We start from the raw sequence: 24,425 nt of genomic DNA on the forward strand, positions 1-24,425 counted from the left end.
TTACATAGTTCTAGCATTACAGATTTATGTTCACACACAGAATCCTCACACATGTAATAACATAACGTTTTATTAAATTACATTTCTGTTAGAAACATTGTTAGCAGTATTATCTATTTATTTTCTTGATTAAAAACAACTTGTGTGGTGAGCATCAAACAGTGCTTCACTGAAATACAGCTCCTCTTACTGCAAGGTAAGTTTCAATGTTTCATTCTCTGCACTGTCCACACTCACGGTATGGTAAACCTAATGATTGACATTGTCTTTTGCCTGCCCACGTGTGCTATTGTCAAGTAAATCACATGATAAAACGAGGTGAAAAGGAGCCTCTAACACAATATGTTCATTTGACTTTTTTGCACCCCACTTGCTTACTACTTTTTCCATGTGGTTTCTTTATTCACAGACACCATGAAATGATGACTGACCTCTTCCTACATATTTAGTCAAATTATACATTTTCTGTATGGTTTCCTAGAAACAAGGGTGGCTTAACTTAACCCACTTTGGTTCAACATACCCTGGAGCGCCACTATCTGAAACCAATGTTTCACTATGACAATCAGTAGCACTGAATATTGGGGAAAGTGTTTTGTGGCACCTACTCCTGCTTGACCAGCTTATATTCCCGCTTGATCCTGGTGTAGGGACCGATGCTGTCATCAAAGACAAAGTCCCACAACACCCGGGTCCAGGAAGTGTGCTGTGGTAGGGAGTCGTAGTACTCTGCTGCCATCTTCTTCACCTGGCACAGACAACAGATCCGTTAGAGGGGACTCTGTCAGCACGAGGAGCCAACATAAGTCATGTCAGACTGCAACATGTCAGTTTATTATTTAAAATAATAATGACTTGTAATTCCTAGGTAACAGCAAATTTCACTAGGGCTTGTCATTTAGAAGGAGAATAATCATTTTTCCCACAACTGACAAAATTTATAGGAGGTGAACACATTTTCTGGAATTTTCTGAGGACAAAGAAAAACACCCACAACAGTTGACTTTAGAGTGCTTGTTTTTAGAGGTTAGAAAGTGTAAAATGATCCTATTTGTCTCAGGCATTACACCAATAGTTAATGAGTTATAAATTCAGGCCAGTCTTTTAAGCAATACCTCCAGTTGAAACCAGTGGAGGCTGCTGAGGGGAGGACGACTCATAATAATGTCTGGAACGGAGCGAATGGAACGGCCTCAAACTATGTGTTTGATACTATTCTCCTCATTCCGCCGCCGGGCATTACCACGAGTCCGTCCTCTCCAATTAAGGTGCCACCAACCTCCTGCGGTTGAAACGCCTCTCTCATCTGCTATCTGATGACTCTCCCATTGGGGACATTGTTTAGAGCATTATCTTGAGACAGACATCTGAAACCAGTGATCATTTCCCTTAGCCACTGATCAAGTAAGCCACATACAGGGGTAAGAATTTTTTTTTGGGGGGGGGGGGGGAATTGGTTGACCTAAAATCATGGTACAATATTGAGATTTAATATCAGACCTAAAACCATGGTAGTTCATTGAGATTCGGATTGGATTTATCTAAAATCATAGTTGACCTAAAAATGGTGGTCCGCTATCAACACTGTGTTTGAGATTTCAACTCACCTGAGGCAGCTTACTGCCAGGTATACTGGGGAAGTCATGGTGCTCCATGTGGTAACCCACGTTGAAGGTGATCCAGTTCAGTGGGCCGTAGTAGGAGTATGTCTCGTGGCCCTTCAGGAACATGTAGTGCTCCGCTATGAAGTGTCCAGAGATGGGATGTAGACCCATGCATAAAATGGACCCGGCTATGAGGTAAACAATTGGCTTCAGCCCCCATAGGTAGAATATCACAAAGTTCACTGCAAATTGAACAGCGGCATTCATCATCTCTAGTCTAGAGACTGGCTTGGGGTTCACCACTAGAGGGCGCAGTGCGTAGAACAACGGCTGGAGGAAGAGCCACAGGACCTTCCGCAGGGGTGTGCAGAAGAACCAGCCCTCCGCGTCCGTGGGGATGTCCACATCTAGGCCGTCGCCACCCAGGTAGCGGTGGTGGTCGATGTGGTACTTCTTGAACGAAGCCGAGTAGGGCAGTCCGATGGGGAGGTTGGCCCATATGGCGAACCAGCGGTTGAGGCGCGCCAGCTTGTTGCCGAACGCAACGTTGTGGGAGATATCGTGAATGGCGAGGGTCAGCGAGTGGTTGATGCAGCCGCCGAAGCCGTATGACCAGAATAACACCCACTTCCAGGGGAGGTCGTGGACCATGTAGCAGGCCAGAAGCTGGGTGAGGACCATCCCTGTCACCACCCACTTCAACTGGGGGTCAGGCCCCATCAGGGACTTGATCTCTGGGTATTTTGCTTAGGAGGACACACACAACAACAAAAAATAAGTCACAAGATGAGACTCATTCAAAGTAAACACATTCAACTGACCCTGGTCAGTTTCGCTGCATTGTAACAGTTTCTATATCGTTTATTTTTTCCCTCACACACACACACACACAAGTTGATTCGAGGTTAGACATCAGATTGGTTCGTGTACTTATTTTCTCCTGTCCAGAATTGGAGGAGCCCATTGGCTAATGCAAATTTGGTCTGCCGCATTGCTTTCACTACATTTGCATAACATCAGCATGCAAACTGTTCTGAATCAAATTTTATTAGTCACATGCGCTGAATACAACAGGTGTAGAGCTTACAGTGAAATGCTTACTTACGAGCTCCTAACCAACAATGCAGTTTTAAAAAATACGGATAAGAATAAGAAATAAAAGTAGCAAGTAATTAAAGAGCAGCAGTAAAATAACAATAGGAAGACTATATACAGGGGGGTACCGGTGCAGAGTCAATCTGCAGGGGCACCGGTTTGTTGAGGTAATATGTACATGAAGGTAGAGTTATTAAAGTGACTATGCATAGATGATAACAGAGAGTAGCAGTGGAGTAAAGAGGGGGAGGGGGGGACAATGCAAATAGTCTGGTTAGCTATTTGACTAGGTGTTCAGGAGTCTTATGGCTTGGGGGTAGAAGCTGTTTAGAAGCCTCTTGGACCTAGGCTTGGTGATCTGGTACCACTTGCCATGTGGTAGCAGAGAGAACAGTCTATGACTAGGGTGGCTGGAGTCTTTGACCATTTTTATGGCCTTCCTCTGACACCGCCTGGTATAGAGGTCCTGGGTGGCAGGAAGCTTGGCCCCAGTGATGTTCTGGGCCGTACACACTACCCTCTGTAGTGCCTTGTGTTCAGAGGCCGAGCAGTTGCCATACCAGGTAGTGATGCAACCAGTCAGGATGCGAAGAGCAAGGAAACTCTGGAAAACAATATTGTATAATGCCTTCAGAAAGTATTTAAACCCCTTGATTTTTTTCCACATTTGTGTAACAAAGTGGGATTAAAATGAATTGTCATTTTTTTTCAAAGATCTACATAAAACACTTAAATGTCAAAGTGGAAGAAAAAATATATATTTTTATTAAATGAAAATAAAACGGTAATATAGTTTGGTTAGATACAGTTGAAGTCGGAAGTTTACATAAACTGAGTTTAAATGTATTTGGCTAAGGTGTTTCACAATTCCAGTCATTTAATCCTAGTAAAAAATCCCTGTTTTAGGTCAGTTAGGATCACCACATTATTTTAAGAATGTGAAATGTCAGAATAATAGTAGAGAGAATGACTTATTTCAGCTTTTATTTCTTTCATCACATTCCCAGTGGGTCAGAAGTTTACAAACACTCAATTAGTATTTGGTAGCATTGCCTTTAAATTGTTTAACTTGGGTCAAGCGTTTTGGGTAGCCTTCCACAGGCTTACCACAATAAGTTGGGTGAATTTTAGCCCATTCCTCCTGACAGAGCTGGTGTAACTGAGTCAGGTTTGTAGGCCTCCATGCTCGCACACGCTTTTTCAGTTCTGCCCACAAATTTTCTATAAGATTGAGGTCAGGGCTTTGTGATGGCCACTCCAATACCTTGAATTTGTTGTCCTTAAGCCATTTTGCCACAACTTTGGAAGCATGCTTGGGGTCATTGTCCATTTGGAAGACCCATTTGCAACCAAGCTTTAACTTCCTGACTGATGTCTTGAGATGTTGCTTCAATATATCCACATAATTTTCCCTTCTCATGATGCCATCTATTTTGTGAAGTGCACCAGTCCCTCCTGCAGCAAAGCACCCCCACAACATGATGCTGCCACCCCCGTGCTTCACGGTTGGGATGGTGTTCTTCGGCTTGCAAGCCTCCCCCTTTTTCCTCCAAACATAACAATGGCCAAACAGTTCTATTTTTGTTTTATCAGACCAGAGGACATTTCTCCAAAAAGTACAATCTTTGTCCCCATGTGCAGTTGCAAACCGTAGTCGGCCTTTTTCATGGCGGTTTTGGAGCAGTGGCTTCTTCCTTGCTGAGCGGCCTTTCAGGTGATGTCGATATAGGACTCGTTTTACTGTGGATAAAGATACTTCTGTACCTGTTTCCTCCAGCATCTTCACAAGGTCCTTTGCTGTTGTTCTGGGATTGATTTGCACTTTTCGCACCAAAGTACGTTCATCTCTAGGAGACAGAACGCTTCTCCTTCCTGAGCGGTATGACAGCTACGTGGTCCCATGGTGTTTATACTTGCGTACTATTGTTTGTACAGATGAACGTGGTACCTTCAGGCGTTTGGAAATTGCTCCCAAGGATGAACCAGACTCGTGGAGGTCTACAATTTTTTTTTCTGAGGTCTGATTTCTTTTGATTTTCCCATGATGTCAAGCAAAGAGGCACTGAGTTTAAAGGTAGGCCTTGAAATACATCCACAGGTACACCTCCAATTGACTCAAAAGATGTTAATTAGCTTATCAGAAGCTTCTAAAGCCATGACAATATTTTCTGGAATTTTCCAAGCTGTTTAAAGGCACAGTCAACTTAGTGTATGTAAACTTCTGACCCACAGGAATTGTGATACAGTGAATGATAAGTGAAATAATCTGTCTGTAAACAATTGTTGGAAAAATTACTTGTGTCATGCACAAAGTAGATGTCCTAACCAACTTGCCAAAACTAAAGTTTGTTAAGTTAACAAGAAATGTGTGGAGTGGTTGAAAAACAAGTTTTATTGACTCCAACCTAAGTGTATGTAAACTTCTGACTTCAACTGTAAGTATTCAACCCCCTGAGTCAATACATGTTACAATCACATTTGGCAGCAACCACAGCTGTGAGTCTTTCTAGATAAGTCGCTGGATTGTACAATATTTGCCCACTATTCTTTTAAAAATTCTTCAAGCTCTATCAAGTTAGTTATTGATCATTGCTAGACAGACATTTAAGTCTAACCATACATTTTCAAGACGATTTTAAGTCAAAACGGTAACTACAGTAGGCCACTCAGGAACAGTCAATGTCATCTTGGTAAGCAACTCCAGTGTATAATTGGCCTTGCGTTTAAGGTTGTTGTGCGGACTTGTCTCCCAGTATCTGTTGGAAAGCAGACTGAACCAGTTTTTCCTCTAGGATTTGGCCTTTGCTTACTTCTATTCAATTACTTTTCATCATAAAAAAAACTCCCTTTCTAATGACAAGCATACTCATAACATGATGCAGGCCACCACCATGCTTGAAAATATGGAGAGTGATAGTCAGTGGTGTGTTGTGTTGGATTTCTCCCCAAACATAATGCTTTGTATTCAGAACAAAAAGTTAATTTCTTTGCCACATTTTTTGAAGTTTTACTTTAGTGCCTTGTTGCAAACAGGATGCGTGTTTTGGAAGGCTTCCTTTTCACTCTGTCATTTAGGTTAGTATTGTGGAGTAACCACAATAGTGTTGATCCATCCTCAGGTCTCTTATCGCAGTCATTAAAAACTCATAATAGTTCTAACTGGTTTTAAAGTCACCATTGGCCTCGTGGTGAAGTCCCTGAGTGGTTCCTTCCTGTTGGTCAACTGAGTTAGGAAGGACACCTGTATCTTTGTAGTGACAGGGTGTATTGATACACCATCCAAAGTGTCATTAATAACTTCACCATGTTCAAAGGGACATTCAATGTCTGCTTTTTTTTTTTTACCTATCTACCAATAGGTGCCCTTCTTTGAGGCATTGGAAAACCTCCCTGGTCTTTGTAGTAGAATCTGTGCTTGACTGAGGGACATTACAGATAATTGTATGTGTGGGGTACAGAGATGGGGTAGTCATTCAAAAATTATGTTAAACACCATTATTGCACACAGAGTGAGTCCATGCAACTTATCTGACTTGTTAAGCAAATTTTTATTCCTGAAGTTATTTTAGGCTTGAAATGAATAGGGGTTGAATACGGATGCGAGACATTTCAGCTTTTCATTTATTATTACATTTGTAAAAATATCTAAACATGATTCCACTTTGACATTATTGGGTATTGTGTGTAGATCAGTGACACAAAATCTACATTTAATCTATTTTAAATTCAGGATGTAACCCAACAAAATGTGACAAAAGTCAAGGGGTGTGAATACTTTCTGAAGACACTGTACATGATGTCATAGTAAACCCATAGTCTCACCTACCTACAGTTCTCCCTTCCATTTGCCAACTTACAATTTATTTTATTTGTCCACTATCTCATGCCTGGGAAATAATCATTCACAATTTTTTGGATGAATAGGTTCTCAGAAGCCCTTTGATGATGTGACGGCTACTTTTACATTTCCTGCATTCATTGGTCCAATGACCCTTCAACTAACCACCTGTGATTTGTTTTAAATGCTAAATACACCCTTTACCACTGTCTAGCTGAGCTATACTATAAAAGTGTATTACAGAATATGGGAATTCATAATGTTGGGGCAAAACGAATGTATTTCCCTACTTCAATACAATTAAAAATCCTTCTTTAACCTGTCTCCTCCCCTTCATCTACACTGATTGAATTGGATTTAACAAGTGACATCAGTAAGGGATCATAGTTTTCACCTGGATTCACCTGGTCAGTCTGTCATGGAAAGAGCAGGTGTTCCTAATGTTTTGTACACTCAGTGCATATACAGTATATGGGTAATATTGATAAATTGATAAACAAGCAACAAATAAAAATATGATTAAAATGAAAACTGAGATGACTGCATTAAAATATAAGCCATGGGCTATATAGGCCTATTTTAATCATATTTAAATAACTTTCTTGTTCAATCAATTGAGTTCTATTTTGTTACTTTTAGGCTAGGCTACTGTCTATAATTTGTCATAATGTGTAGCCAAACATGATGTGCCAAATCGGTGATTTTGGGCATTTTATTGGGTAAGCATTAGAATAAGCCTTGTCAATATTTGCAGCCGTTGGTGGTAATATTTGCCTAGGAGCGGATCTGTCGTCATTTTTGTGAAATAATTATAATGTTAAGGTAAGATTTGAATGAAGAAAGCTGATCAGAGAGCAGCGGTCCCTTTCTTTCGATCCTATCAGTATCGACACGCTCCAACGAAGCGACGGGTTTCTCTGCGTGGTGTATTGCGAAACACATGTTACATAGTCGACCATTGCAGGAAAGACGCATTGTTAAAAAAAAACACACACACACTTAAACCTTAATTCCATCACTATTGGGAAACCTGGCCCAGATTTGGAAGTAAAGTTAATTGACTAAATTTAAAAAAAACATGACTTTTCAAAATACTTAAACATGAGACAAGCTAAATTTCAATAAATACCCAAATGAGAGGTTGATCGATAAACAAAATAATTTCATGAAACAGAAAAGTACGTCTATGAATGTATGTATGTAGTAACAGTATGGTAATACGTAACAGTATGGTAATAGGTAACAGTATGGTGTGATGGAGCCAAAACACCCTGGCTAAGATGCAATACCACAAGCACCTCCAGCCGGCTGGCCACCTCTATCAATGTGAGCCTAATTTCCTCACCCTGTGCTGTCCAGCAGGACTGTAGACTATCATAAAAACAAAAGCTTTTAATAATTTAGGAACCAAGCAACGGATCACGATTTGATATTTGCATTCACGCCAATGGAACGATAAAGGGGAACACGCCCCTTTAAATACACATATGAATCATTGCAAAAAAAGATGTGTTTAAGTTAGATGACTTCAAGGATGAGCACGAGAAAATGTTGATTGCTCAGATATTAGACCAAGTAAGACAAGAATAAAAGTATGTATTGGGTCTCGTTCCACCTCAAAAAGCACAAGAAAGAGAATTGACACCCACCATCTCAGATTGTACTGAAATCATTTATGTTGTTAGAAACAGATAAGATGAGTATTCCCCCCCTCTGACAAGTACAATGGATCTACGGCTAAGAGTGTTTTATATATATATATATATATATATATATATATAAAACACATCAGTGGGTATTGGGTGATGCTTTTCTCTCTGTTCAAAGAAGTGAGTCATTGAGGTTAAGTTCCATCCTGTATCCAGATTCCAACCAATAGACAGCTGTGTTCCTGCTATTAGGTGAAAAAAGTTTGAAGACCCCCCCCCCCTAAATTACAAAATTGCGGTTGGTTTCCTTACCTTGTAGTCTATCGACAAGGTATGACAACAACCCATGCTTTGGTTTTCTTGGCCATTATTTCAAATGCTAACTTTTACAATTTATTTGGATTCCTCATGTCTCGTCTTACTCATTGTTAGAAAACAAGTTTGGTCCAAATCGGATGTAAGGTAGTATATTGATTGAATATTATATGAATCCTAGAAGTAAAAAATTGCCAATTTGGGTGAAATCAATTACCTTAATTTCTCAGATATTAAATTATATTTTAACTAAATGTTGCTGGAATGCTAATCCTCTCTCTTTCTAAATACAGAAACGATTTCAGAACAATCTGAGATGTGGGATGTCATGGCTTGCTCAAATGACATAGAATGACCCTCTTGAAAAGCCAGATTTGTGGTGCCTGAAACATTACCACAGTGTGGGCATTACAGCTGTTGTATAATGATAGCGCATACCATCTGCATTCTGGATTGAACGAATAGAAATATAATTACTAATTATTCTATTTATGGATCGTCTGAGGGTCTGACCCTGTGACTTAATGGTTGGTGACTATCATGCTGTCCTTTGCATCAGTCTTTGACATTGGGCCATTAGAGGGGGAATGTGTCTTGTTACCTAGCAAAGCCAATGGGCTTAGTCAGCTGCACCTGTTATTATCACCATGTTGCCCATTGTTCTACATGTCAAAAAGATAAAACAGGGAATCACAGGAGGTTAGTTGCATCTTAATTGTGGGAAACGCTTGTGCTAATGGCTGGAGCAGAATAATATCAAATACATCAAACGTGATTTTCATGTGTTTGATGCCATTCCATTCCAGCCATTATTATGAGCTGTCCTCCCCTAAGCAACCTCCACTGGTTTACATATGAACGGGAGGACCCCACCCTCCGATTGTCAACTATTTTATATAACTTCATTTATTTAGGGTCTTAAGAAAGCTTCGATTTTTCAAGTATCATATTGACAATAGTGGCATTCCTTTGCTTTCATTGTGCTTGTCACCACACACACCTCTATTGTGTACGCTGTTTTTATTACACAAGATAACATTACAATATGAAAACACAAGAAACTAAAAGTAGGACAGGTGGTTTTGTTTTGCAAATCTAGTAGGCTGCTTTGTCTTGTGAAAAAAATAGGAGTCCATATTTCCTTAAGTTTCAGCATTGGCAAATAGCCTACAGTACTAGGCTATCTCTGTGGTACATCATGGTGAATGAGTTGGGCTACTCCAATAAATCATATGCTGCCACGGTGTTAAACTCCAGTTTCACTGCATGAGTGGTTGTGTAACCTTTATTTAACTGGGCAAGTCGGTTAAGAACAAATTCTTATTTACAATGACGGCATACACCGGCCAAACCCAGACGACGCTGGGCCAATTGTGCGCCGCCCTATGGGACTCCCAATCATTGCCGGTTGTTATACAGCCTGGAATCGAACCAGGGTGTCTGTAGTGACGCCTCAAGCACTGAGATGCAGTGCCTTAGACCGCTGCTCCACTCGGGAGCCCCAGAAATGGTTGCGACATTTCTGACAGGTTTTACCTGAAAACAGGTAAAACCGGATACGATTTTAAAAGAAGACAAAAATGTTGTATTAGCAGTACAACTTTACTTTAAACCGTAGTTATTTCGTTTACGTTTTAGACAACAGCTTACCTAATATTTCTTTTCTTCGTGAAGTATGAGGCTGATCATTGTAGACCCATTCAAAGTCTCCCCGTTCACCTGTCTTATCCATTTCGATGCTCTTCATGCCCGCGGGAGCGCAGTGGCAATGCGTGCCTCACCTACACACACTCCTTTAAAAGCACACCCTCTCAAAGGTAAAGGTGAAAGGTATGCGACCAAAAAAAGCTCCTCCCCAGCCGATAGTAATTCAGGTTGGGGTGAAGTGACTATGCATAGATAATAAACAGCGAGTAGCAGCAGTGTACAAAACAAATGGAGGGGGGCGGGAGGGAGGGGTTGTCAATGTAAATAGTCCGGTGTCCATTTGATTAATTGTTCAGCAGTCTTATGGCTTGGGGGTAGAAGCTGTTAAGGAGCCTTATCGATATTGTGACAATAAATTAAACTTTATTCAATGTCAATTTGTTTGTGTATATGATGCATAGTGGGTAAATGTTGAATGACTGACTGATCTACAAATAATAGTTGTTATTTATGATGCAAGGTGATTGTACATCAGTCAGTCGGCATTCACCTGCACTGATCATCTGCAATGTCGTACAAGCTGTAAATGGGCGTGCTCCTCTGCCCAGAAGTTGCTGATGCTTGCCAGATCTTACAACGCCCGGATAGGTATTTTAAATATCAGCTAACCACATATGTTATAGCAATCTGTCAATAGATGACGTCGCACGCAACAATTGGTTGACGATGCAAGCAACGTCTGAGCAAGGGAACCCGACCTAATGCAGTGTTCTCTTCATGTCAGAAACTCGGGACCTCTAAGTTCAAATGAACGTAAGTTATTTGCGTAGTCATATTGGTTGATTCTGGTGCCTCCCAATTGAGAAACTCGAGATTCGACCCTACCTCCTAGGTTAGCAAGTCATAAATTCCGAGTTTTTGACATGATAAGAACGCGGCATAAATCTGTAACCCATGAAGTCTCGCGAGACTATGTAGCCAAAGCGTAGTGGCGACGGGAGTAGAACAGAGTGGAGTTTGTTGTCGAAGAAGGAGGAAGGCAGTGTAGAGGGGGGGAACTGCTATAGAAAACATAACTGTGAGGAATTTAGGGTTTTTCAATATGGCATCAGGTGATACCCTGTACATCGAAACGGACGGCTCGGAGATGCCATCAGAAATAGTGGAACTCCATGAAATCGAAGTGGAGACCATCGAGACAACAGTTGTTGGAGAGGACGACGATGAACAGCCTATGATCGCTTTACAGCCCCTTGACTCAGATGATCCACACTCAATGCATCACCATCATCAGGAGGTAATATTGGTGCAAACCCGAGAAGAGGTGGTTGGTGAAGATGATTCGGACATGCACGGGGACGATGATTACGAGGACCAAATTCTTATACCTGTCCCAGTCCCTGCCGCCGAAGAGGAATACATCGAACAGACTCTGGTGACTGTCGCCGGGAAGAGTTCGGGGCGGACGAAGAAGGGGGGAAGCGGGAAGAGAAATAAAAAGAACTACTTAGGTGCACCGGAGTCCAGTGGTAGAAAATGGGAACAGAAACAAGTCCAGATAAAGACTTTAGAAGGAGAGTTTTCGGTGACTATGTGGGCATCGGGTAAGTTTAGAGTTGTGTCGAAAGTGTGTTCTTGCAAGCTTGCCACCTGCATTGTTCTCACTGCATTCCCTGGAACTTAGGCCTCGTACGGACGCTGGCCTCTGGCTAATTTCAGTAGAATTCTGCACTGTTTTTCACGTCCGAATTGCGTGTAGTGTATTTGAAATGTTTTTGTTTTTATGGGAAGCCATGTTTTTTTATGTGTTGATGGGCGCCGCCATGTTCCCCTGGACCAGTATGGCGGACCGAAAAAATGGCGTTGATTTGTCCGGGGGAAAGATGGCGGCGGGTTGGGAGCGAGTGCGCTGCTGCTGGCCCCGGAGTAGGCCGCTGTGGCGCAGTTCAGCACAGGGCCTCGGCTCCAAGCTCTCGTCAACAGCGGGGGAGGGTAGCGACTAGCAAGATGTCACAAGACTTGTGTGGATGTGCTACTGTTCGTTAGCTTTCAAATCGTGGGGAAGAGTTACAATAATGGCATCCTCAATAGTTTGATATTTTAATCATTACATTTTTTTTTTTAGCAAAGTTTGCATTTTTGATACAGACCACCCTTTAGATTGGCTAGACAGTTAACGTTAGCTAGCTAGCTAATTTGTTTAGCTATACTGACGGTCTGTAGCCGACTAAACTCAACAATTTACTATGGCGTTGAGCGGCGACTAGTCTTGCAATTTAGCGACTAGAAATGGTATTAAATGGTTACTACGTTTGTTGACCTGTTATTTAGCTAGCTTACTAAATTAGCCAACTCAACGATTAACGATGGATTTCAGTAGCAACTAGAGTGGGTGGACTGGAGTATCAAGATCACATAAAACCTTCTTTTTTTCCCCAATAAAAATCTACGGCTATTCACACATTCTGTTACTAAGCCCTAATTGAAAATAATAATTTGTTCTTAACTGACATGCCTACTTAAATAAAGGTAAAATAAAAACAATTCTATAAAACATAGGGCCCTTCAAATGGAACTAGCCAAAATGTACATTCAGTTTATGTTCAGCTGTTCACCAACAGCATTAACACAATTAAGCTCCACAACCTCTATATATATTTTCCTGGTGGTTGAAATGGTGTCACATTTCTTTGTTGATTGGTATTCTAATAGCCAATTAAGGTCAGACATCATAAAACATATACCTGTGCATCTGTTTTAACTCTGCTCCTGTGCTCTGTCTCAGATGACAAGAAGGATGTTGACCATGACACTATGGTAGAGGAGCATGTCATTGGGGACAATTCTCCTCCCGATTACTCCGAGTACATGACAGGGAAGAAGCTCCCGCCCGGGGGCATTCCAGGGATCGACCTGTCAGACCCCAAACAGCTGGCAGAGTTTGCTAGGTGAGTTACAGACATGTTCATTAGTCAGTCACTCCAGGATTCTGCCATCTCCAAAAAATTTGCAAAATCGACTATTCCCCGCATATAATGCAAAGGCTTGCAAATTTGACCAATCACTGCACATTTTCAGCATAAAACTGTCAGATAATCTCAATATTATTGCATAAAACTGTCCCATGTGTATTTGTGTGATATTCCAAATGCCTGTATCGTAATAATAATATTTATGAGGGTTTGTCCGCTTGTTCTCATGTTGTCTTTTTGGTCTCATCTCCTTCGCTTTGTCTGTACTGTGTGCACCTTCCTATTTACACCAGAGATCTGTGTATGTCAAGGTGCTCATGTCTCCTCCTTAACAATGAGGGTCGTTGTCCCAAAGGCGGGAAGGCAGGCAACAAGCTTAGGTCCAAAATAAGTCCATAGAAATTTTGGCAAGAGTGAAAGGTCTTGTTTTGCCTCCTCTCTGTTTACACACACACCAAACCCCTCCCCCAACCACTAAGCCCCTCCCCTTGCCACTCAGACAACAAAGATGAGAGATCACTTCTTCCTCTCTGACAAGAGGTTTCAACTCGCTATTTGCATTTGAGGTTTTGGTCTAACAGAATCAGACATATATGGACATCGAGACATTATTTTACTGTAATAGAGTTACCTTTTCTACCGATATCCTTTTCATGAATTGTCTGCTCTGTGCACAATTTGAGCAGTTATTTCTAAAACGGGAGTATCAATTAACATTGATTTTGGAAAATGTATGCTCAGTTTGTCGTGCGTGGCATTGTGGTTACCGCTAGCAGCATTTTAGCCAAAGACTGTTATACTAGCAGTTTAGTATGTGTTTTATAAATGTGCAGTAAGCATAAAACACAATTTTTATATAAGGAATTGGCAACTCATTCTCATCAAACCCACTGTCCTGGTGTTACAAGCACCATGCTCATCCAACTGATCTACAGTGGACCACGATCTGTCATGTCTTGCAGGATGAAGCCACGGAAAATCAAGGAGGACGACTCTCCCAGGACGATAGCTTGCCCCCACAAAGTACGTGTGCTATAATAGTCTAACTGGTATTAGAGAGAGAATGGTACGACAGCCACTAGAACACAATGGTACGACAGCCACTAGAACACAATGGTACGACAGCCACTAGAACACAATGGTACGACAGCCACTAGAACACAATGGTACGACAGCCACTAGAACACAATGGTACGACAGCCACTAGAACACAATGGTACGACTAGCACAGTTGTTTGTGTGAATAATGGTAGTCAACTAGCCGCTATGCTCTGTGGATGCCTATAGCTTATTAGATTTTTAGATGCTCTGATGTGGACCAATTTGGTTTTGTCATTTCTGAAGTTACACTGTGAGTAATTGCTACCTTTTGCCTCTGCAGGGATGCAGTAAAATGTTCAGGGATAACTCTGCAATGAGGAAGCACCTGCACACCCATGGGCCACGTGTTCACGTCTGTGCCGAATGTGGAAAGGCCTTTGTCGAAAGCTCCAAACTGAAGAGGCATCAACTTGTTCATACCGGCGAGAAGCCTTTCCAAGTATGTTTCCCCCAGCCCCTTCAAAATGGCTTCTTAATGAGAGATCTACCTCTACAATTTCACTGTATACATTTAGTTTGAATCACAACACTTCCAGCTTAATGTCCTACATGGCATGTATATGACCATACACCCATAGGGGCCCAGATTGTCAACCAGCAATGCAGCCTTGTAATAAAGTCTACTCTCTTTCTTCTAGTGCACATTTGAGGGCTGCGGAAAGCGGTTCTCCCTGGACTTTAACTTACGCACCCACGTGCGGATTCACACTGGAGACCGACCCTACGTCTGTCCGTTTGACGGCTGCAACAAGAAGTTTGCCCAATCCACCAACCTCAAGTCTCACATCCTCACACACGCTAAAGCTAAAAACAATCAGTGACTGTGAACCAACCCATATCTTCACCATGGCAGAAGCGTCACACCCCCTAAGAGCTATGAAATCCCCTTTGTATTGTTTCTAGGGAAATGTTTTGAGAGAATGACCTTACTGACTTTTTGATATGTACAGAGATGAAAACGACAAACTCTAAAGACGCTTCTCTCCCCCCCGCCCCCCCCACCTTCATCTTGGCACGATCCCCAAGGAAAAGCATAAAGTTTCTCCTTGTGAAGATGTTGATTTCTTGGACCTGCACTCGAAAAGAAAAGTTATTTATACTGCAGCACCCAAAGACAAAGAATTTACATTTAAAGTTGTTCTCCATCAGCATAGTGAAGTAATTGCTTTTTAATTTTGTACCTTTTTCTAAGTGTGCATGTTGTACACTTTTTTTTTTTGTCTCTGGCTGAGCTGTTTTATGTGTTTTCCCTGAGAAATCTGTGGTAACCCTTCTTGGAGAATTTGCTGTTTATTGTACCTCCCTGCTTTTCCCCTTGTAAAATGTTTATTTGCGGGGGGTATTCTTTAGATTAATTTTGTATAATTGAAACGTACAGCTATATTGGAATTGTGTAGATAATAGCAATGTGATTTAAGTAGTGTTAACTGATTAAAACCGTTTTCTTTTTTTCCCCGCCGGCACGGCCAGAGAGCAACACATCGTGTCATGTCCATCAAGTCCTTTGTTTAGTTGAACACACAATACAACCAGAAGTGGTGCTCTGTTGCATCATTAGAATGTATTGTACAGGCTGCATTACCTTTTGCTAAAATATACCTCCCCAATAAGTTGCCAATACAAGCCTGCCCATTAGCAAGCACTTATTAGAATTTTGTTTCAGAATTCCTATTTTATGTAGTTGTAACGGATTAAAGTAATTTTGAATGTGACATTTACCATTGGTAGGGACTGTTCAAAATTGGTACCAACATTTTAATAAAATGGTTGATAGGAACTTGTAATATGTTAAAATATATGACCGGTATTTACAGGTAAGTGGTCCGTGTGGATTTTTGCTCTTTAGTCCGATGTTTATCCCTTTGTGCTTGGTCATGTCATTCGAGTAGTTTAATGTCAATTCTGTACAGCCAATATGGAAAGTAAATCAAATATCCCCACCGGTATATCGTTAATTTCCTAAAGACAATCAAAATCAAGTTACGTATTGACAGGAAGACGACCCTATATTTCAAAATAAAAATCAAACTCTATTCAATGTTTACAATCAATGCAAAGTTTTTCAGTCTAATACAATGCATGGATAATTTCCCTAAAATCGATTAAAGTAAAACAAGTGCAACAATGCTGATTGGTAGAGATTTTCCGACTCAATTTACTCAATGAGCACATGAAGATTAATCGGTAAGTATTTGGTATAGGCCTATGTGCAACCACAGCAGAACACGAGAACATGATTACACCATGGGAACTGTTTCTTCTCTCCTCATGCAAAACTCTTTGTCCAAGATTCAGATAAGAAATGTTGAGCACAGGCCTAACTTCACCACCCTTTGAGCAGAAATATTTATCGGAACATGCATGCAAAAATGAGATAAATGTTCATCCCTGTTTGACCTACATACCTTGCCGGTGATTACCCCACCAGAGTACCTTGTCATTGATTACCCCACCAGAGTACCTTGCCAGTGATTACCCCACCAGAGTACCTTGCCAGTGATTACCCCACCAGAGTACCTTGCCAGTGATTACCCCACCAGAGCTAGTTACGATCATATGGCTGAATGATTAACTTGTAACTGGAAATGAACATACATTTTATATAATTGACCAAACAACCTGAGATGGATTGCATGATTTGAAATTACATCTTAAAATAAAAAAACCCATCTGTCCCAGTGTAGTTTACAATGGGAGAAAGGAGACCGCTTGCACCATATCAGCAGGCAGCTGCAGATGTGTGTTCAGAACATTGCAGATAGAAGTGTAGCGAATAGCGAGCAGCTGACGCTATATTTCTATCTGAACAATGTTCTGTTTGTCTAGACAGAGCCCCAGGTGTTATTTTCTCCACTACCAGCGCAGCCAGCAGAGCAGGGAAGTTAGGCGTTCCCCATGTCTAAACAGCCCCAGGTGTTATTTTCTCCACTACCAGCGCAGCCAGCAGAGCAGGGAAGTTAGGCGTTCCCCATGTCTAAACAGCCCCAGGTGTTATTTTCTCCACTACCAGCGCAGCCAGCAGAGCAGGGAAGTTAGGCGTTCCCCATGTCTAAACAGCCCCAGGTGTTATTTTCTCCACTACCAGCGCAGCCAGCAGAGCAGGGAAGTTAGGCGTTCCCCATGTCTAAACAGCCCCAGGTGTTATTTTCTCCACTACCAGCGCAGCCAGCAGAGCAGGGAAGTTAGGCGTTCCCCATCTGGTGACTGGGTGCCGCGCAGAAACCTTCCCCTGGACCTGCTCACTCCGAGTATGGGTAACTGCATACCTGGCATGTCTGAAAGTGGGCGTATCAACAGCGATGGGTGTTACATCAGTGCTCCATTACTGGTTAGATGGGACATAGCCAGGTGCACCGCGGGTCAGCTTAATGTTTACATAGCAGGTTAAGAGAACCAATGTAGCAGGTTAGAGAACGAGGTTAAGGTTAGGAAAAGGGTTAGACAGCTAAAATGCTGCAGTTGTCAACAATCGACTTGTCGTGCAGCCCAATCAGCAACGCAATGCAGCCCAATCAGCAACGCAAAACGGTCTTAAGTGGCAACAAATCTGGCCAATTAGGGGATTTGCTTTCCATACACCCACTTCTGTTACCTGGTAAAATAAGGGTTAAAAAAATAAAAAGACACCCATGACTTGCTCGTCCAGATAGCTCAGGTGACAACCATCAAATCAAATTTTATTTGTCTCAATATTCGTAAACAACAGCTGTAGACTAACAGGCCCTTCCCACCAATGTTAGAGAAAAAAATAGAAAATGAATAACACAAGGAATAAATACACAATGAGTAATGATAACTTGGGCTACTAGTACTGAGTTGATGTGCAGGAGTACGAGGTAAATGAGGTAGTTATGTACATATGGGCAGGGATAAAGTTACTAGTCAAAAGGATAGCTAAAACAGTAACAGCAGCATATGTGATGAATCAATAGAGTTAGTGCAAAAGGTTTCAATGCAGATAGTTAAATAGTTAACCATGCATCAGTACCGCTTGCCGTGCGGTAGCAGAGAGAAAGGGTGGCTGGAGTTGTATTGGGCTGTACGCACAACCCTCTGTAGCGCCTTGCGATCGGATGCCAAGCAGTTGCCATAGTGGTGATGCATCCAGTCAAGATGCTCTCAATGGTGCAGCTGTATAACATTTTAACGAACTGATGGCGCATGCCAAATCTTTTCAGCCTCCTGAGGGGGAAAATGCCTTGTCAAGTGCTACAGGGCGATAGTCATTTAGACAGGTTACCTTGGCGTTCCTGGGCACAGGGACTATGGTCATCCAGAACAGCTGGTGCTCTCATGCATGGTTCAGTGTTGCTAGCCTCGATGCGAACATAGAAGGTATTTAGATCGTCCGGTAGGCTCGCGCCACTGGACAGTTCGCTGTTGGGTTTACCTCGGATGAATCTCGGAAAATATTCCAGTCTGTGCTAGCGAAACAGTCCAGTAGCTTAGCATCCACTTCATCAGACCATTTCTGTATTGAGCGCGTCCCTGGTACAGTATAACCGTACTAGCTACCTACAGCTACCTACCTTTAACCATACTAGCTACCTACCTATAACCGTACTAGCTACCTACCTATAACCATACTAGCTACCTACCTATAACCATACTAGCTACCTACAGCTACCTACCTATAACCATACTAGCTACCTACAGCGACCTACCTACCTATAACTGTACTAGCTACCTACAGCTACCTACCAATTACTGTACTAGCTACCTACCTATAACTGTACTAGCTACCTACCTATAACCATACTAGCTACCTACCTACCTATCACCATACTAGCTACCTACCTACCTACCTATAACCATACTAGCTACCTACAGCTACCTACCTACCTATAACTGTACTAGCTACCTACAGCTACCTACATATTACTGTACTAGCTACCTACCTATTACTTTACTAGCTACCTAACTATAACCGTACTAGCTACCTACCTATAACCGTACTAGCTACCTACCTATAACCACACAAGCTACCTACCTATTACTGTACTAGCTACCTACCAATAACTGTACTAACTACCTACCTATAACTGTACTAACTACCTACTAGCTACCTACCTATAGCCGTACTAGCTACCTACCTATAACCGTACTAGCTACCTACCTATAACCATACTAGCTACCTACCTATAACCATACTAGCTACCTACCTATAACCATACTAGCTACCTACCTACCTTTAACTGTACTAGCTACCTACCTACCTTTAACCGTACTAGCTACCTACCTACCTTTAACCATACTAGCTACCTACCTTTAACCATACTAGCTACCTACAGCTACATACCTATAACCGTACTAGCTACCTACCTATGACCATACTAGCTACCTACAGCTACCTACCTATAACCATACTAGCTACCTACCTATAACCATACTAGCTACCTACAGCTACCTACCTACCTATAACCGTACTAGCTACCTACCGATAACTGCACTAGCTACCTACCTAAAACCATACTAGCTACCTACCTATTACTGTACTAGCTACCTACAGCTACCTACCTATTACTGTACTAGCTACCTACCTACCTTTAACCATACTAGCTACCTACCTATAACCGTACTACCTACCTACCTATAACCATACTAGCTACCTACAGCTACCTACCTATAACTGTACTAGCTACCTACCTATAACCGTACTAGCTACCTACCTATAACCATACTAGCTACCTACCTATAACCGTACTAGCTACCTACCTATAACTATACTAGCTACCTACCTATAACTGTACTAGCTACCTACCTATAACCATACTAGCTACCTACCTATTACCATACTAGCTACCTACCTATAACCGTACTAGCTACCTACCTACCTATAACTGTACTAGCTACCTACCTATAACCGTACTAGCTACCTACCTATAACCGTACTAGCTACCTACCGATACCTGTACTACCTACCTACCTATTACTGTACTAGCTACCTACAGCTACCTACCTATAACCGTACTAGCTACCTACCTACCTATAACTGCACTAGCTACCTACCTAAAACCGTACTAGCTACCTACCTATAACCATACTAGCTACCTACCTATAACCATACTAGCTACCTACCTATAACCATACTAGCTACCTACCTACCTATAACCATACTAGCTACCTACAGCTACCTACCTACCTATAACTGTACTAGCTACCTACCTATAACCGTACTAGCTACCTACCTATAACTGCACTAGCTACCTACCTATAACCATACTAGCTACCTACCTATTACTGTACTAGCTACCTACATATTACTGTACCAGCTACCTACCTATAACCATACTAGCTACCTACCTACCTATAACCGTACTAGCTACCTACCTATAACCATACTAGCTACCTACCTATAACCATACTAGCTACCTACCTTTAACCGTACTAGCTACCTACAGCTACCTACCTTTAACCATACTAGCTACCTACCTATAACCGTACTAGCTACCTACCTATAACCATACTAGCTACCTACCTATAACCGTACTAGCTACCTACCTATAACCATACTAGCTACCTACCTTTAACCATACTTGCTATCTACCTATAACCATACAAGCTACCTACAGCTACCTACCTATAACTGTACTAGCTACATACCTATAACCATACTAGCTACCTACCTATAACCATACTAGCTACCTACCTACCTATAACTGTACTAGCTACCTACCTATAACCGTACTAGCTACCTACCTATAACTGCACTAGCTACCTACCTATAACCATACTAGCTACCTACCTATTACTGTACTAGCTACCTACCTATAACCTACAGCTACCTACATATTACTGTACTAGCTTCCTAACTATAACCATACTAGCTACCTACCTATAACCATACTAGCTACCTACAGCTACCTACCTATAACTGCACTAGCTACCTACCTATAACCATACTAGCTACCTACCTATAACCGTACTAGCTACCTACCTATAACCATACTAGCTACCTACTAGCTACCTAAATAACCATACTAGCTACCTACCTATAACTGTACTAGCTACCTACTAGCTACCTAAATAACCATACTAGCTACCTACCTATAACCATACTAGCTACCTACCTATAACTGTACTAGCTACCTACTAGCTACCTAAATAACCATACTAACTACCTACCTATAACCATACTAGCTACCTACCTATAACCATACTAGCTACCTACCTATAACTGTACTAGCTACCTACTAGCTACCTAAATAACCATACTAACTACCTACCTATAACCATACTAGCTTCCTACCTATAACCATACTAGCTACCTACCTTTAACTGTACTAGCTACCTACTAGCTACCTAAATAACCATACTAGCTACCTACCTATAACCATACTAGCTACCTACCTTTAACCATACTTGCTACCTACCTATAACCATACTAGCTACCTACAGCTACCTACCTATAACTGTACTAGCTACATACCTATAACCATACTAGCTACCTACCTATAACCATACTAGCTACCTACCTTTAACCATACTTGCTACCTACCTATAACCATACTAGCTACCTACAGCTACCTACCTATAACTGTACTAGCTACATACCTATAACCATACTAGCTACCTACCTATAACCATACTAGCTACCTACCTTTAACCATACTTGCTACCTACCTATAACCATACTAGCTACCTACAGCTACCTACCTATAACTGTACTAGCTACATACCTATAACCATACTAGCTACCTACCTATAACCATACTAGCTACCTACCTATAACTTTACTAGCTACCTACCTACCTATAACCATACTAGCTACCTACCTACCTATAACTGTACTAGCTACATACCTACCTATAACTGTACTAGCTACATACCTATAACTGTACTAGCTACCTACCTATAACTGTACTAGCTACCTACCTATAACCGTACTAGCTACCTACCTATAACTGCACTACCTACCTATAACTGCACTAGCTACCTACCTATAACCATACTAGCTACAGACCTATAACCATACTAGCTACCTACCTATTACTGTACTAGCTACCTACATATTACTGTACTAGCTACCTACCTATAACCATACTAGCTACCTACCTATAACCATACTAGCTACCTACAGCTACCTACCTATAACTGTACAAGCTACCTACCTATAACCATACTAGCTACCTACCTATAACCGTACTAGCTACCTACCTATAACCCTACTAGCTACTTACCTATAACCATACTAGCTACCTACTAGCTACCTAAATAACCATACTAGCTACCTACCTATAACCGTACTAGCTACCTACTAGCTACCTAAATAACCATACTAGCTACCTACCTATAACTGTACTAGCTACCTACTAGCTACCTAAATAACCATACTAGCTACCTACCTATAACTGCACTAGCTACCTACCTATAACCATACTAGCTACCTACCTATAACCGTACTAGCTACCTACCTATAACCATACTAGCTACCTACCTATAACCGTACTAGCTACCTACCTATAACCGTACTAGCTACCTACCTTTAACCATACTAGCTACCTACCTATAACCGTACTAGCTACCTACCTATAACCACACTAGCAACCTACCTACCTACCTTTAACCGTACTAGCTACCTACCTATAACCGTACTAGCTACCTACCTACCTTTAACTGTACTAGCTACCTACAGCTACCTACCTATTACTGTACTAGCTACCTACTAGCTACCTAAATAACCATACTAGCTACCTACAGCTACCTACCTATTACTGTACTAGCTACCTACTAGCTACCTAAATAACCATACTAGCTACCTACCTATAACTGTACTAGCTACCTACTAGCTATCTAAATAACCATACTAGCTACCTACCTATAACCATACTAGCTACCTATCTATAACCATACTAGCTACCTACCTATAACCATACTAGCTACCTACCTATAACCGTACTAGCTACCTACAGCTTCACTCACAAGGCTATAGCTATCATCAGATGTCAGTTGTATTTCTTTCACAACCTCAGACATGGTGATGATGAACATGGTGATGATGAACTAGGTGTTCACTGAAGCCAAGATGCTGGAGAACATCCTTGTTCACCGGGTATGCAGACGATCACCTCCCTAGGGGAGTGGCCATTTCTCATGAAGCGGTGTAACTCGCTGCCTGGAAGCAGGGGCCTGTGCCACTCTTGAAACAGGAGACGAAGAAAGCCTCACTCTGTGGCAGCTGTATGGAGTTCAGGGTCTGTGTTCATAAAGCATCGCAGAGAAGGAATGCTAAACTAGGATTAGTTTTGCTTGGGCCAGACATTGGTGGTTAAGTCTTAGCCATCAGTGAATAGCGTTGTGGAACGTTCAGATATAAATATATTATGAGGAAACAAGCATGCCTATTCATGACATTTAAATCTGTAACGTTTCAAAACGTTGTGCCAACTGAATGTGGCCCTGATGTTTTAACCCGAAAATAATGATTTCACCCAATCCTTTGAGAATTGGGCTGGGCTAATTCAAACGAAAGACGTTACATTCTCCACACTGAGCAACTTTGTTGTTTAAGGAACTTGTGTGAGTGAGTCATGGTACATTGGAGTAGGTCCTGGAGTAAAGATGGTCACAGATTATCCATTAAATTAACTTGATACTCTAGTGGCCACTAACAATGAAAATAAATGTCTTCAAAAATGCAAGGCAGTCAGGAGGAGTGGCAAGATCAGGTGGGACTATTCTAGCCAATTAGAGGGCAGATACACTTGTGATTCAACAGGCACAATGGTTTCCACAAAGTCAAAATGGTCTATATCGTAAAAACGGATGAAAACAACAAAAAAAGTGATTTTTGATTTTAATTTAATGTTAACAGTGTGGTTAACGTTAGGTTTAAAAATCACATTTTAATTAGATAAATTGTTGAAATAGGCAGGGTTTATGATTGTGGCTGTGGTAACTGACGGCCAGGCACAAATCCAATAAAAAGTGTTTTTTTTTCTTCTCAAAGTTGCTCACGCGTCCTCTAGAGTCAGGTGCTTGCCTAAAACAGACAGAATTGACAGTTCTATAAAGGCCTTCTATTGGAGTACATGGCAATACAACAATGATACAAGGGGATAAAAGTAGCTAAAGTTTCATCTCAGAATATACTAGATTGTTAAAGTGAAGCCAAAAATGGCTTAAAATGTTTGCCATTTTAAGCATGACAACGATTTCTACCATATTGTGCAGACTCTGGCACCAACACCAGTAGCAACAGGTC

The 24,425-nt window shown here is 41.5% G+C and overlaps 2 protein-coding genes across 2 annotated transcripts; one reads left to right on the top strand and one right to left on the bottom strand.

Moving 5' to 3' along the window:
* Positions 1-54: 54 nt before the first annotated feature.
* degs2 (delta(4)-desaturase, sphingolipid 2) lies at positions 55-10,325 on the bottom strand. The gene is made up of 3 exons (XM_014209685.2): positions 10,152-10,325; positions 1,608-2,350; positions 55-748 (listed from the first exon to the last, which is right to left on the bottom strand). Exons 1-3 carry the CDS (start codon positions 10,246-10,248, stop codon positions 605-607), a joined length of 984 nt encoding a protein of 327 aa, XP_014065160.1. The 5' UTR covers positions 10,249-10,325; the 3' UTR covers positions 55-604.
* Positions 10,326-11,128: 803 nt separating this feature from the next.
* LOC106610396 (transcriptional repressor protein YY1) lies at positions 11,129-16,034 on the top strand. The gene is made up of 5 exons (XM_014209779.2): positions 11,129-11,752; positions 12,934-13,096; positions 14,083-14,143; positions 14,502-14,660; positions 14,860-16,034. The coding sequence occupies exons 1-5, from the start codon at positions 11,251-11,253 to the stop codon at positions 15,040-15,042; spliced, it is 1,068 nt and encodes a 355-aa protein (XP_014065254.1). The 5' UTR covers positions 11,129-11,250; the 3' UTR covers positions 15,043-16,034.
* The last annotated feature ends 8,391 nt before the right edge of the window (positions 16,035-24,425 follow it).

Source organism: Salmo salar, chromosome ssa01 (assembly GCF_905237065.1).
Source record: "Salmo salar chromosome ssa01, Ssal_v3.1, whole genome shotgun sequence".
In the NCBI taxonomy this organism is placed as follows: Eukaryota; Metazoa; Chordata; class Actinopteri; order Salmoniformes; family Salmonidae; genus Salmo; species Salmo salar.